At 35.1% G+C, this 18,911-nt stretch overlaps 1 protein-coding gene and 1 pseudogene across 3 annotated transcripts; one reads left to right on the plus strand and one right to left on the minus strand.

Annotated features, from left to right (window-relative positions):
* Positions 1 to 7,364: 7,364 nt before the first annotated feature.
* Positions 7,365 to 7,483, minus strand: LOC116143817 (annotated as a pseudogene).
* A 3,875-nt stretch (positions 7,484 to 11,358) lies between these two features.
* On the plus strand, positions 11,359 to 18,532 carry LOC116143728 (kinesin-like protein KIN-7E). 3 transcript variants are annotated; one of them, XM_031429164.1, is made up of 16 exons: positions 11,359 to 11,887; positions 12,039 to 12,158; positions 12,565 to 12,612; positions 12,727 to 13,022; positions 13,579 to 13,668; positions 13,769 to 13,869; positions 13,958 to 14,071; positions 14,148 to 14,229; positions 14,348 to 14,415; positions 14,526 to 14,591; positions 14,681 to 14,805; positions 15,387 to 15,723; positions 16,364 to 16,468; positions 16,556 to 17,485; positions 17,599 to 17,915; positions 18,031 to 18,532. In XM_031429164.1, exons 4-16 carry the CDS (start codon positions 12,809 to 12,811, stop codon positions 18,350 to 18,352), a joined length of 2,871 nt encoding a protein of 956 aa, XP_031285024.1. In that variant the 5' UTR covers positions 11,359 to 11,887; positions 12,039 to 12,158; positions 12,565 to 12,612; positions 12,727 to 12,808; the 3' UTR covers positions 18,353 to 18,532. The 3 variants fall into 3 exon arrangements, with proteins under 3 accessions (XP_031285024.1, XP_031285022.1, XP_031285023.1); XM_031429162.1 differs by having other exon boundaries at positions 12,565 to 13,022; XM_031429163.1 differs by having other exon boundaries at positions 12,575 to 13,022.
* The last annotated feature ends 379 nt before the right edge of the window (positions 18,533 to 18,911 follow it).

The following is an 18,911-nucleotide window of genomic DNA, read 5'->3' on the forward strand; positions in this document are numbered from 1 at the left end:
AAGCCTTTGAGGGAAGTTGAAAGCCTTCTCCATTGGATGATAATGTTTGAGAGGACAATTCCCATCGATCTCCATTAATGCTATAACAAAACACAAGCCTCTCCATTGAGTTTATATAGGGATCGAATGATATTGACATTCATTTTATCAGCATAGAAAAACTGATCGATCGAATCCCACATGGCCACAACTATATTCAGTATCGCATATTTATCTATATATTTATATATTATTCGTCCTTTTAAGATTTGGTTAGATCTCTCATATTTATGTTATTCTCTTCTTCATGTCACAAGGCCGGCTCAAGGGGTAGGCAGATGAAGCACCTGCCCAGGGCCCCCAAAAAATACAGCTAAAAAGGGTCAAATTTTTTATAATTTTTTTAAATATATTGCAAAGATAAAAATGGTGTATAATTTCTTATTTAGGCCAATCCAAGGGGCCCCAAAAAAAAACCAAAAGAACCAAATTTATTATAAATTTTTTACATATATTCTAGTTTGACGAAATAGCAAATTTGTACCTCTAGTTTTATATATTCTAATTTACACCCCTAAATTAACACATTGAATTTCTTTTAACAATGAAAGGCTAAAATGGTCATTTACATGTCTCAAATTACTCACCCCCAATTCAATCCCAAAATTCGACATTCACATAAGTCATCTCCACCCCTCTTTCACCATCGGCCGTTTGGAGCTGATTCCGGTTGATTTTCTCACCAAAATCGACTGGAACCAACACTTTATCATTTTCCAAGTGTCTTCCCAGCCTTGATAGCCCTTGATTTGGTCGATATTTTACGAATCTCGCAACTTAGCTCCACCGCATGCAACAGCCATTTCTGGTCTTTTCGGCATATACCTGGCATCATTGGCCTTCCCCAATAGCACCATTTTCCTTCCTTCAACCTTCTCACCAAAACCCCTACCATACCTCATCTGTTTACTCCGCCATAGCCAGCCACCGATACTTTTTAGGTCGCGACTTCTCAATCTTTTGCTGTCAATCCTGGCATTGGAAATCACTCATTTCACCACCCATTACTTCTTCAGCATCTGCTCTCCAAAACCCCCACCAACCTAACCCCGTTAGCCCGCGGGTCGTCACCCACCTCTCCTAGTGATTTTTCATCTCAAAAGGCAAAAAAAATAATTTTGAAATAATTTTTTAATATATGCTTATATTATTAGAAAGCCCCCAAAGTAACTTTTGCTTAGGGTCACAAATGTTCTTGGGACGCCCTGTCTTCATCACCAATATGATGGAAGCTTACTTCGTAAGTAAGTTTGTACGATTATTCAGTTTCCTTAAAAAAAAAAAAAGTTTAATTAGGAGTGGAGGTGGTGGCTTCTGGAATGAAGACTTTTAGGCAGGATTCAAGGGAAAGTGTGGAATATAAACATTAATGATAAGTGTGGATAGACATTAGATTAGAGCATCTCCAAATGACTCTTTATATGACCCAAACTTTTTATTATAAAGAGTTTATCTATAGAAATAATAGTTCAACAGACTTTTTCTTCTTTAAATATAAATTAAAGAGTGAGTTTAGTTCTCCATATTTAGAGAGCCAAATTTTAATCTCTATCCTAATTTTAAATAATAAATTATAAGTTTCTATGTATTTTATTTATGATTTATCTCTCCTATTAAGTTTTCTTCAAGAAAAAATATATTTTATCCCTTAAAATTTAAAGAGTCTATTGGATTTGAATAAAAATTTTATTCTCTATATTTAAAAATCAATAAAAATATTCTTTATTTATACGAAATATACCTTTTAAAATAAAGAACACTATTAGAAATGCTCTTAGACAAACAAAGGCTAATGGCCTGCACCAAGAGTCGAGAGAATCTATATCCATTTTTTCTGCTTACTGGGGAATGTCAACCATTTTTCACTTACATGTCAACCTTCTATTTATCCTCTTTATCGTACTTTATAATTATAATATATGAATGGCTCCACCACCCCTTATGTATATCTCCCTTGCAAGAATAAAGGCACGCTTGAATAAACGTGATAATTAATTTAATAAATTATGCATATAGATTGTCAAGCATTAATTAAGCTTAACTATGCTTAATTAAGCTTTTTACACAACACATATACACATTAATTTTTAACTAATAATTTTCTTAAAAAAATATATATTATTTGATCTATTATGTTGTAAATAAAATTATCTTACTCCTTTTTATGTGTTCTTTACAGTCTTTTACATCTAGATCGCGTTTAATTATTAGAAGTTATGATGACAAAAGAATGAAAGTTCGAAAGTTGCAGCAAGTTTACAAATAAGTATATATGTATCATTCATGATGATGATCGTGTTATATTATTTATCTTCTCCTTCTTCACTTNCACCTAAAGTTTCTTCACGCGCTGCCCAATGTTTGACGTTGCTACTCGCTCTGTTATTGTCGGAAACAAAAGGCTAAAAGTCGTTCGTGTAACATTTGTGAACTTGGGTGCGAGTACGGTATATGGTTGCTTGCTTAGCTGTTAGATTCTGATCTGTTCCATTTTGTTGGTGGTTAAAATAAGAATCACGCGTCCTCAAAAGCTGTGAAAAGCACGTTTAATTGTGGCCAGCTTCTTTAGAAGGTGGGTTCCACTTATCTGGCTGGGGAGTGTGGAACTGAATGCCTTCGATGGGTTAGCGATGTTCTATTTTCAAGTGGGGGCAAGATAGTCACAAATACTCTAGTACAAATAGTACTTTGCTTTATATTATTTTTATTTGAGTAAACGAACATTTTCCCACACAAGGTTTAGCAAATCTACAAGTTCGCCCTCTTGGTTTCATAAATTATAAATTTCCATCTTTAAATTAAACAGATAACTGTTTAATCTAATAGATAAAAGGGTAAAATAGTTATTTCAAAGATAAAAATTTCAAAATAACCTTTCACTTCTCAAATTCACCCCATTAGAAAATTTCAAAAAGTAACCCTTCACTTCTCTAATTCACCCCATCGGCGATTTCAGGCCATTTCGGCCTGTGTCTGACACAATCGACCCCCCATGACACCACCATTACAATCGCCTCTACCTCCACCCCCACATCAAAACCCCTAACCTCCCTGCCTGATTGAACCCCCTAATAGCCGACCATCACTTTTAGTGTCAATCGGCGTTTCTAGCAAGTCCTGACACCGAAAACCACCCCCAAAACCACCAAAAGCATCGTCGGCTTCCCCCACCAAAACCCCCAACATCGCCGACTGCAATTGCCCGCCTATCGTCGCCGCCTCTCCCTTAGGTTTTTGCATTTTTTTGCCCCTTTCTAGCCAAATTTCGGCACCTCGTCGATGTGTAATCGGGTGGAAAAGTTAGGGTTTTGGTGAGGAGGATAAGAGGATGTTGATGGTGGTGTCGGGGAGATCCAATGGTGCTGGAATTAAGCCGGATTCTTGGCTTGGCTGGGATCCTCTAGGGGTTATTTGAGAAAAATTTGAGATATAAGAGTTATTTTGAGAAAAAAATAACTGCGCTAATTTAAGTAGAATCAAAGTTTTGGACAAAGGATCTCTTACCTGGGATGTACTAAAAAAAATGACTAAATTATGTAATGATGAGACTTAAAAAAGTACTTACCTAAAATATATGATCCTTTCGCGTATAGATCTTCTCGTGGAAGAATGAAAAAATTATTTTCACCTGTAATACTAAATGAAACTTCTATCCAAAATAACTGAGGAATTTTTTGGATAAATAAGATTCACATAAATCTGCAATTTATGAAACCAAGGATGGAAACTCAAATTTGCCAAACCTTGGGTGGGAAAATGTCGTGCTACTCTTTTTATTTTTATTTTTAAGAATTAAAACAAATAAAAACTAAATTTCTAAATTTTTATAAATTAATATGTAATTATTTACCTTATATTATTAAGCGAATTTACTATTTATCAAACATTTTTAAATTGTTATTGGAAATAATTATAATAATTGGAACTTTGTCTTTCTGAACTTATATGTTCACTCACAATATCCACATGATATTAATAAATGGGCGTTTGGATCATATAATGTTTTATTATAGACGGATATTATATTAACAGAATAAAAGATCACCTTGAAGATTACTGAGAATGTTTAAAAAGTGTGTTTGGTTGGTTTGAATAAATTGATGAATAATATGTTTGGTTAGGAGAATAAATTGGTGGATATGTTATATAGATTACTAAATTGCCCTTATTTTTAAATATTAATATAACAATATTTTTTAAATAATCTTTTAACCCCCTACTTTTCAAATTTAGCAAAAACACCCTAACAATAAAAAATGTTTTAAACTTAACAAAAACACCCCTACCCACCCCAAACCATTGCCGGCAGCCAGCCACCATCGCTGGCAGTGCCACAGATCTGGTCATGAGATGGCCATAGATCTGGCATTTTTCGACCATGGATGATCCATGGTTAGAAAAAGCCTCACCAGCGCACAGCCGGCCATATATAGCCAATTGTGCACCATTATGGCTACTTTTGACAGCCTTTGATGGCGATCGATAGTGGCTAGCAATGGTTGCTAGTTTTGGGTATAATGACATTCATGTAAATTACTAAATAATGATAATAATAAAGGCAATGTCGTCCGAAAAATTTAGAAAGCTATGACAAAAGTGTCTACATGAGTGAATTAGGTGTTTTGTAAATGTTAACAAATATAAGGTTAATTCGAACCAAATGCTCAACTATTTAGGGGCAACACGGGAAACACAATTGTATTAGCAGGGGTAAGTTTTAATAACAGCGCCCCCTCCCCCCCAAGGTATTAAGATTCCCGACAATATACCTCCCAAATGCTACTGTTTGTCATAAAATATTCCGAGAATAATTTTTTACAAACCAACCAAACATCGTCATTTGCTAAATTTAAAAAATATTACCTTAATTATCTAATATTAACCCTATCCAAACGGCCCCTAAGGGTAATATTATATTTACAACCCAATTTTATAAACTTTATCTCATAACCCGGACGTGGTAACTCGCAATTAGTTAGCTCGCAAATGGGTCCACCTTGTTCGTTATGGGTCTCTCCTACCCATTTGCGAGCTACCACATCGGAGTTGTGAGAGAAAGTTTGTAAAATTGGGTTGTGAACCAATCTTTATCCTATTAATAACCCTTTTAGATTACCAATTACCAAGATATCTAGGTCAACTTACAACTTGACTGGATTAGCTTACGCACACCTCAACTTGACTAATCTAAGTGTTTTATTTAAATCATGGATGCTTAGATGGGGAATCGAACCTAAAACCGTGGGCCTATCCGCATTATTCGTGATTCGCCCTAACCATCTAGACTATCCATGAATGGATGTAAAATATTATATATTTGAAACTAGTCGGCCAATTCATCTAATAGAGATATATAGCAATAGTCTTTTGATAAAATAATGATTTTGTTATTTAGATAATTACTCTTGAAGAAGCTCTAAATTGAGGGTATAAATTGAAATTATAGTAACAAGGGGGTCCATAATTTTGATTTGAGAAGGTGTGGTGGAAGTGGAACCCCACAAGGCCACAAGACAAGATAGCAATGTTGAAATATAATGAGTTTGTGATAAATGAGTCAAGAAATTTTGGTATAACAAAGTGTTTGTGGTGAACCCACTCTACCTATTTACCCACTTTCTTCAAAGATGAAAGCTCCCCCCAGCCTATTTTGATCCACCAATCTAAAATCTCCCTTGACCCACCTTGCTCATTTTATGGCCATTGCTTTTTTCTCTCATCCCTTTTTTTTTTTTTCCCTATCATTTCATGTCTCCCACGGCACCATAACCTTGTCCTATTACTTGTATCATAACACTATACATTATGCATGCCATTATGATATCAAATCTTGAGTCATTGTTTGAACCATACAAAATCAAAATTTGGGATGCCTAGTAGGCCCGTGATAAAGATATGAACAGGTGTTTTTAATCGATTGCACACACATATATCATTTATGATAATCTTATCCGAAACTAAGATTAGTAAGTAAATGAGTAATATTATACTTACAAAAACTCTACACAAAATAATGTGACAATACTTTTGCATTGACAAAGATATGAACATGTGTTTTTAATCGATTGCACACACATATATCATTTATGATAATCTTATCCGAAACTAAGATTAGTAAGTAAATGAGTAATATTATACTTACAAAAACTCTACACAAAATAACAATACTTTTGCATTGACATATCATTCACCATAATTTAATATGCATTTATTAAGTTAATTTTTATATTAATTGATCTAATCATATTTTGGCACATCACTTTGTATGAAATATTTTGTATAGAATCTTTGTGAGTGTGGCATTATTAGTGCAATAAAGATTGGCTCACAACCCAATCTTATAAATTTTTTCTCATAACCTCGACGTGACAGATCACAATTGGGTAAAAAGGACCCGCAATTGGACAGGCGGGACCGATTGTAAGCTGACAAATTGTGAGCTGCAACGTTGGGATTGTGAGATAAAATTTATGAGATTAGGTTGTAAGTGTAGTATTACTCTTATTAGTAAGTAAATACAGGTTAATAATATCACAGAGAATGGGTTGGGCTTAACTCAACCGGGTCATTCCGGTCCATACAAAGTGAGTTGGCCCTAGCTTTATGACTCCTTCAAAGCCCATACTTTATTCGGCATGTATAAGGCCCATTAAAAATTGTTGGGCTTACCCATAACTCTTTATCAGGTTTCACTTTTACCTTTAGGCAACTTCTGACCCATTGAAATGGACACTTAAAATGAGTGCATAGTTTAATTCCATCTAAAGGCCATACGTTATTCAACAAATAACTATAAAGAAAAAAAAAACAAGAAGTCATAATTGACTATTGAAGTGGGCGGTTTATTGATAAGGGGATTATATAATTTATACATGGATTAATTAATTTGACAATGGACTAATACTGTTTTGAATCATATAATTATACTTTGATTGGTTACACGATTGAGAGAGGTGGTTGAGATGCTTCTTTGGTCAAAAAGTTTATAGAATTAAAAATTTGATCATGCATACAAGTACATAACAGAGGGAATTACTTAAAAAAGTTTTTGATAACTGGGGCGTCTGGACTAGTTTGTGCGTACCTCAACTAATATTTTTTTATTATTATTTTTTGTATCTGGGGGTGTCCAAGCCAGCTTGTACACACCTCTACTAGTCCCTCGGGGTCCTGAAGTTAACAGTCAGGTAAGCCTTAATGGCTACCCCTTATTAGTTATCATGTGAATTCGAACTTATGACCTTTTGAGTAATACACTCAAGAGTCCGAAGGGAATCGCCAAGCTACCTAGAGGTGGTTTTTTTTTTTTTTTTTTTTTTTAAAGAGAGGTGCACCACAAGGACTTCTCAGGAGGTCACCCATCCTAGTCCTGCTCTCGTCCAAACACGCTTAACTTCGGAGTTCTGATGAGATATGGTGCATTAGTGCTAGTATGATTGCACCTCACATCAACTAATTCTTGGAGTCCATTGAACACCCTACAAACACTTCCACTAATTCTCTAGGTCCATTAAACACAATACCTCTGGATAACCCACTCAGATGACTAAAGTCTTGTCATCCGAGCAATAAGTGTGTATTCACTCACAGTTATGTAACATACTTTGATTAATAAAAAAAACTTTATAATAAGAAAAATGAGAAAAGAATGATGAATAATATTGTGTAATGTTAAGTCACACTAAGAGATGATGATGGTGATTAAGACATGTTTAATTCTTTTATGCCAATATCAAAGGCATAACATCAGCAAGAAATGCTCCAACAATGATATATCATAATGGTGATGGTGCCTTTGACAAGAATAGGCAAACTACCTCATCATAATGGGGTTGTTAATGGATCATTTAGCAATTGTTTAATGGGGGTTAATCCTTTGTTATTGGGGTAAATGACAAAATTTATTAACCGTTTAATTTCCTCTCTTTAAAGTAATCACTTAGATTGGTAAAGGTAGACGATAGTGGGTAGCAATTGTTCACTAAACTTTTAGACTTCAAATTTTTTAATTAAGATTAGGTATAATTTACATTTTCTTTAAGCTTCTTAAATCTCTTTATAGTTGAGAGTCAATAGCATTTCACATTGATGTTGAATTTTGTGTTTAAAATGATACTTTTTTTATGGTTCTTAAGAACCCTTAATATTGACATTTAAATGTTTTACGTGTGTAAATTACCTTATTACATCATTGAGGGTTATTTAATTATTATCTTTAAAGGGTATACTTGGCACTATATTTTTGATTTTTGGAGAATCATTTCAATTTAGAATCTATTTGAAGTTCTATTTGTCTCATATCGCTAATTTAGTAGACTGTTATAGTATATATATGTGATTGGGTTCTCTCCTCTCTTGAGTTAGTTTTTGGGTTTGAGTGAATTCTACCAAGCTAAGTTCTTATAAATTAAAGAGTAATACTACACTTATAACTCAATCTCACAACTCTGACGTGACAACTCACAATTGGTCAGTTTGTATATAGGTTTTACCTACTTGTTATGGGTTTCGCCTGCCAATTTACGAGCCGACGAATAAGTTTTGCTTGAAATTGCGAGTTGCCAATATTTATCCGTGAATTAAATGACCACAAATTCTAAATGTATGAACAGTCCTCTTCATCATCAAATGGTCCAAAGCAATTATTTTGCCACACACTTTTGGTAGTGCTTTTCGTGGCTATGAAGCAACACATATTGTATTATATAATAAAGTTTCTTTGGTGATTCATTTAATTAAATCCCGTTGTCATTGTCCCTTATGTGCTTGGTTTTTTCATCAACTCACGTTTTCTGTAGGGTCATTGCACCAAACTCCCCCCCTCACATTAAATATGTATATAATCTTGCATTGTAAATGAATAGTAAATAAACTTCTTCTTGAAACTACCTTTAGATAGTTTGACGGTTCACGTAAGACTCTTAAGTGTATTATTCAAGAGGTCTTGAGTTTGAATCCCTATAATTACTAATAAGGGATAACCATTAGAAACTTACCTAACGATTAACTTCAAGACCCTGAAAGAATAGTCGAGGTATGCGCAAACTGACCCGAACACTCCCAGATACCAAAAGAAAAAAAAAAAAAAGATTCTTCTTCGAATGTTGAAAACCGTAAACTATAAGTCCGATCATTTGGTTAATTACATTTGAAGAAGGTAAGGGTAGTTGATATTTTCGTCTCACTTTATATTAACATATAGCTTTTGAGTTGGCCTTCTTTATTGGATTTGCATGTTACAGGACCTCCCTCCTTTCATGGGTTCTTTATTGCTCTTTCTTCTTTTGCAGGCTTTAATATCTTTCACTTTTAACTATTTTTCTTTTGGTAATATTATTGCTAAAAATCATTGAATATTAATAGCTATTTATGTTTGGAAATCACATTACATGGGAAGTAAAAGCTTATTCTTGGTAGTCACCTAATAGATATATAAAATGTAATTAAAATTATTAAACCTTATGGTTCCCCTATGGTGGAAATAATGGACCCATCTAATTATAAGTACGCGTGCAAAACCAAACTTTATAATTACATTAGATAAATAAAGTTTACATAAATATTTGTCAGCATCTAGAATGCCATGCATCACGCCACAAAATGAGGCTACCAAAGAGTTGGCGACTTTTTTCCATCCAAAAAATGGCTTAATGACACTTTCCCACCCCAGACTTGTAACATATTACTTTCCCACCCAAAACACAAACTTTGATAATAATTTCCTTTAAATATAGTAATTTTGATTGCAAAGACAAAAATACCCCACCAAATTTCAATCCCTAATCGTTAGCCACTGCAAATCAAACTTTCATGCATGATTTCGGTCGACTCCGACCACCATAACCTGACTTTCTATCACCAAACGAATCATCGTCCATCCTTCTTCAATAGTCCTAACAATCAAGACCATAATAGCTTTTCAATTGCCAGCGATCGTGGTTTAATTCTTTTGTTGAATGGTAGGCGTCTGATGAACGGTGAACAACCAGGGTCAGGGATGATGGGGCTTTTAGAAAGGAGGCGTTACTAGTGCTACAAGTGGCTTCAAGTGGAATTTTCGACAATCAAATTGACTAGAATCTGGCCTGGCAGCTCAATGGTTGTGAGAACAAAAAACTAGCGGTGGCCTACGATTGGCGTGCTCGATGTGGTGGAAAAGTGAGGGGTTTTTGTGAGAGAAGGATGAGGAAGCTGAGGGTGGAGTCAACGTTGATCAACGACGCCAAAATCATGTCAAACCGTCTAAACCGGTTGAAACCTGTATTAGGGTTTGAGAAGGTATTCGACCAAAACGACAATATGACCATTCTATCCTTCCTTTTAACTAACTTTTGATAATCCTGCTCTTCTTCACAAAAAAGATTACTAACATATTTGCATTTTGGGTGGTAAAGTGATATTTTAATAATCTGAGTGTAGGAAAGTGTCATTGAGCAATTTATTCGGTGGGAAAAAAAAATCCTTTACCCGCTACCAAATTCAACCATCTACACAAACCTTAGTTGACCATCCCAATTTTAAACTTAATTAATTAAATCTTTATTTTATAAATAATATACTATGATGCATACATTCCATTAACAAATCTATTACTAAATTAATGTATTGTTTGATTTGGTCTTTCACAAAGCTTATTGGGATAACCCTCCAGAGTTCCTAACAATGAGAAACAAGAAGATACCCCATAATTGAATTGATTAATGAGTTAAATGTGATTAATTAATACTAATCCAAATTCTAAAGTAAATATCCTTTTGTAATCTCATGATGACTTAACGGCATGTTGAGTTGACCAGAGCCTCGTCTTATAATAGCCGGTAAAGGGTAGTTAATAACATAACCGACAAACCGGCGCCAGTAACTGTTACTTTACCCTTTTTTCCATCTCAACTTAAAATGGTGATCCCGGATCCATGTTAACATATACTTTTATTCATATTAATTATTGAGAATTAATGTTAATTATAAATACGTTAATTACGATAATATCCATGATCATTTATAGTATTTACATCACGTATCCAACTTATTTACCACATTTATTTGGCAAAGCGAAGCAACGTCATGGTCAAAAGATTAAACAATCAAACGGTGACGGAGAAAGTGATCAAACGGTGAGATCTGGGCCCAGGAGCTTGACAAAAGCACAGAAACCACGTGGCGGGAGATGAAGTGTTTAATCTCTTTACTTCACGTGCCTTACCTTTTATAATCCAGGAGAAATGAAAGGTCAAAAATGGTAATCATACCGCTCCTCCAAGAAGAAAAGAAAGGTCAAAAATGGTAATTTCATGGTTCCTCCCCTCCATACTAGATTATTAGTTGTCGTTAAGAAACTTCAACGACGTTGACGCCGCACCAGATTTGCAGCTACTCAACGCCAGTACGCCACCGTTGGTCCACTAGAACGGTCTCTGAGAGAGAAACTTCAGAGAGAGAGAGAGAGAGACGTTTTGTTTTTGTTTTTGTTTTTATTTTATCAATATGTGTTTGTTAAAAAGCCAACTGTTCTCTCTCTCTCTTATCTGAGCTTTGTTGTTTTTTTGTTAGATCGTGGGAGTGTGAAATGTATCGCGGATTTTCAGTTTTTCACTGTTTCATCAAGCTGTTTTAGTATTCTGCTACCATTTTTACCCTTCGTCTTCACTCACATTCTCCTTTTTATCCTTCCTTTAACCTTTATTCCACGCGTAAAGTACTATTTCCCTGGAAACTGGCTTCATATTTTGCTCTTCCAATTCACGTTTGGTTGGATGAACTCCGCGAAAAGTCTGCTTAGTTAACTGATTTTCCATTTTCCTTTTTTAAATTTAAATTTCAAAATGGTTTGATATTCGAAGAGTTGAAGGTAAATTTAGTAGGATTTATATCTAAGATTTGTTGTAAATTTTCATAAAATAGTTACCGTTATTTATTTATTTTTTCTTATGAAACGTTCAAGTCCTTGGAAATCAGGATCATTTCTAGCATTTAATAGTTAGTGTTTTTATTGATTTCAGATCAGAACAAGGAGCTAAAAAACCGTGGCGGTTTGTTGGATAGAATCTCTGACTATTTGTATTTGGTAACTTTTATCAGAACTGCATTGCAGAAGTCTGCTTGTTAACGGTTTCTTGCAGGTAAATATCTATGTATTTTATATGGAGGTTCTTTGTTGCTTGGTTTTCAAGCATGGTTGGTTGCTACTGTGGAAAGTTTACTGTTCTGACAATGCAATTGATACCTTTCTAAGTAAAGAGTATGAAGTGATTTTGTTTTTGTTAAAGAAAGCTTAGGACTAAAGATTAGGCAGCAGCTTTCAATCTTAAATCTTAACTACCTCATGATTATTGACTAATCTTTGTTTTAGTTTGTACATTTGTTTTCGGGTGGTTGGTTGGCCAAAAAATAAATTTAAAAATTTTTCTTTTTGGGTTGGTTGGTTAAAACCCATGATTAATTTTTTTTGTTAATTTAACCTGTAATTAAGCTTTTTTTACTTATGGTTTATTATATTTGGGTTGGTGGTTAATACCCCATGATTAGTTTTCTGCAGGTACCTGGTAGTGGAAAGTTGGGGCTTACATATTTTTGGCAAGTGCAACAACCTTGTTTTTTAATCACTTCTAAATAGTCATGCATTTTGGATAAGCAGGAGTGACTGGGAGTGTATGACTTGATTATTGAGTTTGATTTTTGTCTTTGAAGATTTGTGTATTATGGGTTTGTTGTGAGTAAACTGGTGCTGGTGGTGTGGTGGAGAAGAAAGAAGAAAGGTGCAGTGTCAAAAATGGGGGCTTTTAGTGGGGAAGAAGTTATGAAGATGGAGAAGATGCAAATGGCCCATGAGGAGAAGATTCTCGTTTTGGTGAGGTTGAGACCTTTGAGTGAGAAAGAGATTGTTGGAAATGAAGTAGCTGATTGGGAATGCATCAATGACACCACCATCTTATATCGAAACACCCTCCGTGAGGGTTCTACATTTCCATCTGCCTATACATTTGGTAAGGAAAATGTTCATATTTTTGTTGTTTTATCATCTGCATTCGTTGTTTGTTTTCATAAATTTCAGATAATATTTTCATTATAGTGACTATTGATGAAGACTAGGCTTTCAATTAATTTGTGGAGTACACCCTAGACAACCTTCTTCTATTCTCTGGTGAAAGTTTGACACTTGGATCTAATTTTTAAGAGTCCTGGAATTTCTTACCACCATCTTTTTAGGAAACGGGATGAATTAGTAAACCTTAAGACCTATTACTAAATTGATACCTTATAATACGATGCTATAATGTTAGTACCATTTCTATGATTTCATCTATATTCCTACATGTGTTACTACATTAGGGAATGATTATGCATCAAATACTAAAATAGGTATACTAATCATGTAGTTAGATATTTTGCTCCCACAAAACAAAAAAACAAAAAAGAGGGGAAAGAATAAATCATATGGTTAAATTTGGAAGCATTTGTTATGAGAAGATGTTTTCACGTGTATTCAGATATAATTTGATTGTTCACTCTGTTTTTCCTTTGTTCTTTTATTGTTGATAGACAGAGTATTTCGGGGCGACTGTTCTACAAAACAGGTGTACGAAGATGGAGCGAAGTCAATTGCTCTTTCAGTTGTTGGTGGTGTTAACAGTAAGTTTGACATTGGTATTGTAATATCATTTTCTTTTGGATTTCCTCGATTCTTAATGACATGTCAAGTGAAAAACTTGGTTAAATTCTTTGTCCCCAGCAAGTATTTTTGCATATGGTCAAACAAGCAGTGGAAAGACATACACCATGACTGGAATAACTGAGCATACAGTAGCTGATATATTTGACTATATACATAGGGTAATAAACTTTCTAATAGTGTGTTTGAGTTCCATTTTTCACCTTTGAATTTCTTCGTAAATACTTTTGATTGGTTATATAATTGCAGCATGAAGAAAGAGCATTTGTTTTGAAGTTCTCAGCAATTGAGATCTACAATGAATCTATTAGAGATCTCCTTGGCAATGATAATGCTTCACTTAGACTGCTAGACGATCCGGAGGTAAATGTTATCGTCCTTATTAGTTTTATGTAATGAGTGCACCAAATTCTTTCTCATGAATTCTCGTTTTCATCAGAAAGGAACTATTGTGGAAAAAGTCACTGAAGAAACTCTGAAGGACTGGAACCATTTAAAGGAACTCCTTTCCATTTGTGAAGGTAAAGCATTTTACAAACTCCATTATTGCTGGATGATGTTGTATCTTTATTTAATTAAGTTTTCCTGCCAGCTCAAAGATGATGCTGTATCTTTATATAATTATTGTTTTCCTGCCAGCTCAAAGACGGATAGGGGAGACCTTACTGAATGACAAAAGCTCCAGATCGCATCAAATTATTAGATTGGTTTGCCCTGACCTCTGTTCTTGTTTCTGGTTTTAGTAGTTGTTAACATATACTTTATTTCAATGCTTTAGGATGTTGCAACTTACACCTTTGCATATTAATTTGTGTAGACAATTGAAAGTTCTGCTCGAGAGTTCTTAGGCAAAGAAAATTCAACAACCCTTTCTGCCAGTGTGGTATGGACCATTAAATCAATAGAGAGTAATCTCTGTTTATAACTTTGACAAGAAGTAGGTAACTCATGTTGAGTTGATTTTGTTTGCAGAATTTTATTGATTTGGCAGGGAGTGAGCGTGCATCTCAGGCATTGTCAACTGGTGCAAGATTGAAAGAAGGTTGCCACATAAACCGTAGTTTACTGACTCTGAGCACTGTCATTCGCAAGCTAAGGTTGGTTGAGTTTAATTGGTAGTCAGAAATATGAAACTTGTTGTAGCCAATGTTTTTGACATAGTTTAGTGGTGGTTCACTTTCTGAAGAGCTGATAACACTTATTCAATAACAACTCTTTTATAATGCTAATTTCCAAAGGAATGTCAGGATTTGTTCTGGATGTCATTTGTAGTAATGATTACCTTGAGAACTTTTCTCAATGCAAAACATTGAGATGGAACTTTGGTTTCACTTTTTAACATAATGGACTTTGTAAAGTTATTTGAACATATTGTTATGAGCCAAGTCAAAAACTGTGCTATTTCAGTTTAGCTCAACTAAGTTGATCAGAATTGAAACTGAGTTACAGCTTGAAAAACAAAGCTTGAGCCTATTTCTGAATATGTTAATCAAAGTTCAAGATAGGCACAAATTGCTTTGGCTAGATTATTTAGACATGACGATGAATATATTTCTGCATTGAGTTCTCCAAAGAGTCCTCTTTGCCATTATGCTTCATTTTTGTTCCTTTCGGAGATTTATGGTAAATAGGTTAGTAATTTAACTTACTAGTCAATATGTTTCAATGATAAATTCAGTAAAGGAAGACATGGACACATCAATTATAGAGACTCTAAGTTGACGCGCCTACTTCAGCCTTGCTTGGGTGGTAATGCTAGAACTGCCATTATATGCACTCTAAGCCCTGCTCGTAGTCATGTTGAGCAAACCAGAAACACTCTTTTGTTTGCTTGTTGTGCCAAAGAAGTTACTACAAAAGCACAGGTCAACGTGGTCATGTCTGATAAGGCATTGGTTAAGCATTTGCAAAAAGAATTGGCTAGGTTGGAAAGTGAGTTGAGAAGTCCAGCCCCTATTTCATCGAGTTGTGATTATCCTGCACTACTGAGAAAGAAAGATCTTCAGATCCAGAAGGTTTGTATTTTCCATTTTAAAATCATTTGGAAATATGTTGCGCATCAATACATCCTTGTCATACAAAAATTAGGTACACCTAAATACAATTGATTTGTCAACATCGTACTTGTAAGTATTTATCAGAAATTTTTGTGCATACATGAATGGTTCAAGTATTCTGATTCTTAGTCTCATTTTTAGGGGTGTCTAAAATGATGCATATATAGATAGCTGTGTGCATGCTTTATTGTATATGGGTATCTGTTGTGCACTCCTTTTAGAAGTACTCATCAAAGATAAACATTGTGTTAAAGCACATAGTTTAGAAGTAACATGATAAAGTTTTAACTTCAATGAATTGAATCGGTCGCATAAATGAATGAATTTTCAATTATAGTTCTGGAATATTATTTTGCGACAGTTATGTGTATTGCAGGTCTCTAGTTCTACCAATTTACATGACACATAATCAGCTGGCCTAGTCTGAACTATATGCATAGATTTTGCTGTTTGATTGACTATACGACTGAAAAGGACCTTAAATGATATGTATTGTGTAGTATGATCTGTTTTCACCGGTTAAAAAAGGACTGAGGCTGAGCTTAACACATATTTTAGTACACATTTGCTGATATAAATTGGGTTTTACTTCATGCAGATGGAGAAGGAGATTAAGGAGCTGACTAAGCAACGAGATCTTGCTCAATCTCGGGTTGAGGATTTGCTAAGAATGGTTGGGCATGACCAAGACACAAGACAAGAGGTTTATGTTAATGCCTAATTACTGTAGGCTCTCATTATACACAAAGTAATGCTGCAATAGTAACTCCTTTTTCCTTTTTATGTTCAGGCTGCTATCCATCATCATCCAAAGCACCAAGCAAATGGTAGATGGGAAGATTCCATATCAGAGTCATCAGGTGTAGCCAATTCGCATCATATGGATGTAGGGGCTAAAAGGTCGAACGGAACTCATTATTACAACACACAGAGTGGGAGTAATTCTGATGATCTGTACGACCAGGAGAATACTGAAGACCATTCTTTGTCTGAGTGTACATCATCACCTCTGTCGATTGGAAAGAATTTTGTAAGATCCTGTTCAGGTAATGTTTTAGAGGAGAATGCAATTGGAGCTGCAGAAGATTCTGGTGAATACTGCAAGGAAGTTCAATGTATTGAGATGGAAGAGACAAGTGGGGATAAGAATGAATCCCATAGATTATCAAATACCGACAATGAGGGAATGCTGGCTTTGACATACGAAAATGGAGATGCGAGAGGTCGGGAAATAATATCAAACCCTGTGAATGGAGATAGAGAAGTGAGTGATATCCAAAATGGTTTTAGATATGGTGCATTGGAGCAGAGACTGAATAATGTACAAAAGACCATTGATTCTCTTGTCAGTCACCCTGATCTTGGTGAACAATCTCCAAGGTCCTTGGCAGCAGATATGTCAAGTTCCAGAAACTCCACATTAACGAGGAGCTGGAGTTGTAGAGCAAATCTCATGGCTGGCTCATCTACTCCTGGCCTTGAGAATGGAGAACAAATTGAGAGCACTCCACCCAATGGGATGGAGAAAAACTTTCCTGGAAGACCAGAAGGTTTCCGAAGAAAATTTTCACTATTCAATCATGGTAAAAACAATGCAAGTTTATCAAGAAATGATTCTTCATCTTCTCTGGAGACTGCTTCCATCAAAACCTCTGCAGACGAGGATATCACTAGCATTCATACTTTTGTTGCAGGATTGGAGAAAATGGCCAAAAATCAGGTGACGACTTTTACTTATTTCTTCTTGCTAGAATTTTTATCATTTTCAGTATGTCTCTTATGAATTTGATTCCTTTGACATTGTTTGATGCATGCTCTACATGTGCATTCTAGGTTCAGGAGACAGGACTAAAAGCTGATAACTTTGAAAAGAGTGTGAAAGATGTGGGATTGGATCCAATGCATGAAGCATTGGCGATTAATGATTGGCCGCTGGTATTTGAGAGACAGCAAAAAGCTATATTTGAACTATGGCAAAGTTGCAATGTTTCATTGATCCACAGAACATATTTCTTCCTGCTCTTTAAAGGTGATCCATCAGATTCTGTTTACATGGAGGTAGAGCATCGGAGACTTTCCTTCCTCAAGGAAACATTTTCTCAAGGAAATCAGGCTGTTGTAGATGGTCGAACTCTTACTTTTGGTTCAAGGTTGTTTTTCTACCCCTTTCATGCAGGCTTGCTTTCTGGATGTGCATAGCTTAAATGTCATGTATATGAGTGACTCTACATCCTCTTCTAACATTTTCTCTCTTTCCTGAGACAGTGTGAAGGCTCTTCATCGTGAGAGAGGGACGCTGAGCAAACTGATGCGTAAAAGGCTTTCAGAAGAAGAGAGGATGAAACTCTTCGAGAGGTGGAATATTGGATTGGACTCGAAACGTAGAAGGCTACAGCTGGCCAACCAATTGTGGAGCGATACAAAGGATATAAACCACATCAAAAGGAGTGCAGCCATTGTCGCAAAGCTGATCAGGTTTGTAGAGCAGGGGCAAGCCCTCAAGGAAATGGCTGGACTTAGCTTCACGCCCCCAGTCACACGGCGAAGATCGTTTGGGTGGAAAAACAGCATGGTATCCCTTTTGTAAGCTTGTTTAAGCCAGTATGTATACAAGTAATTGAGAGAATCTGTTGAATTAGGTAGGTCTAATAGCATTCTTTTGATGATTGAAGTTGTAACTGATTTGTGTCTATGGACTATGATCATCATAGTGCTGTGTAAATCTCTCATATTGGTTTTAGTTACATGGCTTTCTGGTTTTGGTTCATTCTTAATTTGCAGAATTCATTATATGAATCGAGGTTTGATAAACCAGTGCCAAATCGACCAAACTTTTAACTGTTTTGTGTATAAGCAAAATATAATTTCAAGCAGAGTCCGTATCTTCTATTTCAACCATTGTTTTAAAACCTGGACAGGAGGGCAACCCGTTTTTCTACTCGGATCACGGGTGGACCGATGACAATCAGTGACAATTTTATTTTTAAAAAAATACATTTTAATCCTTTAAATTTTAATACATTACAAAAATTCCCCTAAAAAGTTTAAGTAGTCCCTAAAATTTTTATTTATTTCAAAAATACCCTAAAAAATTCAATAATCCCTAAACTTTTGACATATTTCCAAAACACCCTTATAAAATTACA

This window comes from Pistacia vera, unplaced genomic scaffold (assembly GCF_008641045.1).
Source record: "Pistacia vera cultivar Batoury unplaced genomic scaffold, PisVer_v2 Contig432, whole genome shotgun sequence".
Taxonomy (NCBI): Eukaryota; Viridiplantae; Streptophyta; class Magnoliopsida; order Sapindales; family Anacardiaceae; genus Pistacia; species Pistacia vera.

Bases quoted from the DNA above. Each gene is read 5' to 3' on its own strand.
- LOC116143728 (XM_031429162.1), top strand. From the start codon at position 12,809: ATGGGGGCTTTTAGTGGGGAAGAAGTTATGAAGATGGAGAAGATGCAA. The intron at 13,870-13,957 runs GTAATAAACTTT...ATATAATTGCAG, and splicing joins TATTTGACTATATACATAGG to CATGAAGAAAGAGCATTTGT. The intron at 14,416-14,525 runs GTTTGCCCTGAC...TAATTTGTGTAG, and splicing joins CGCATCAAATTATTAGATTG to ACAATTGAAAGTTCTGCTCG.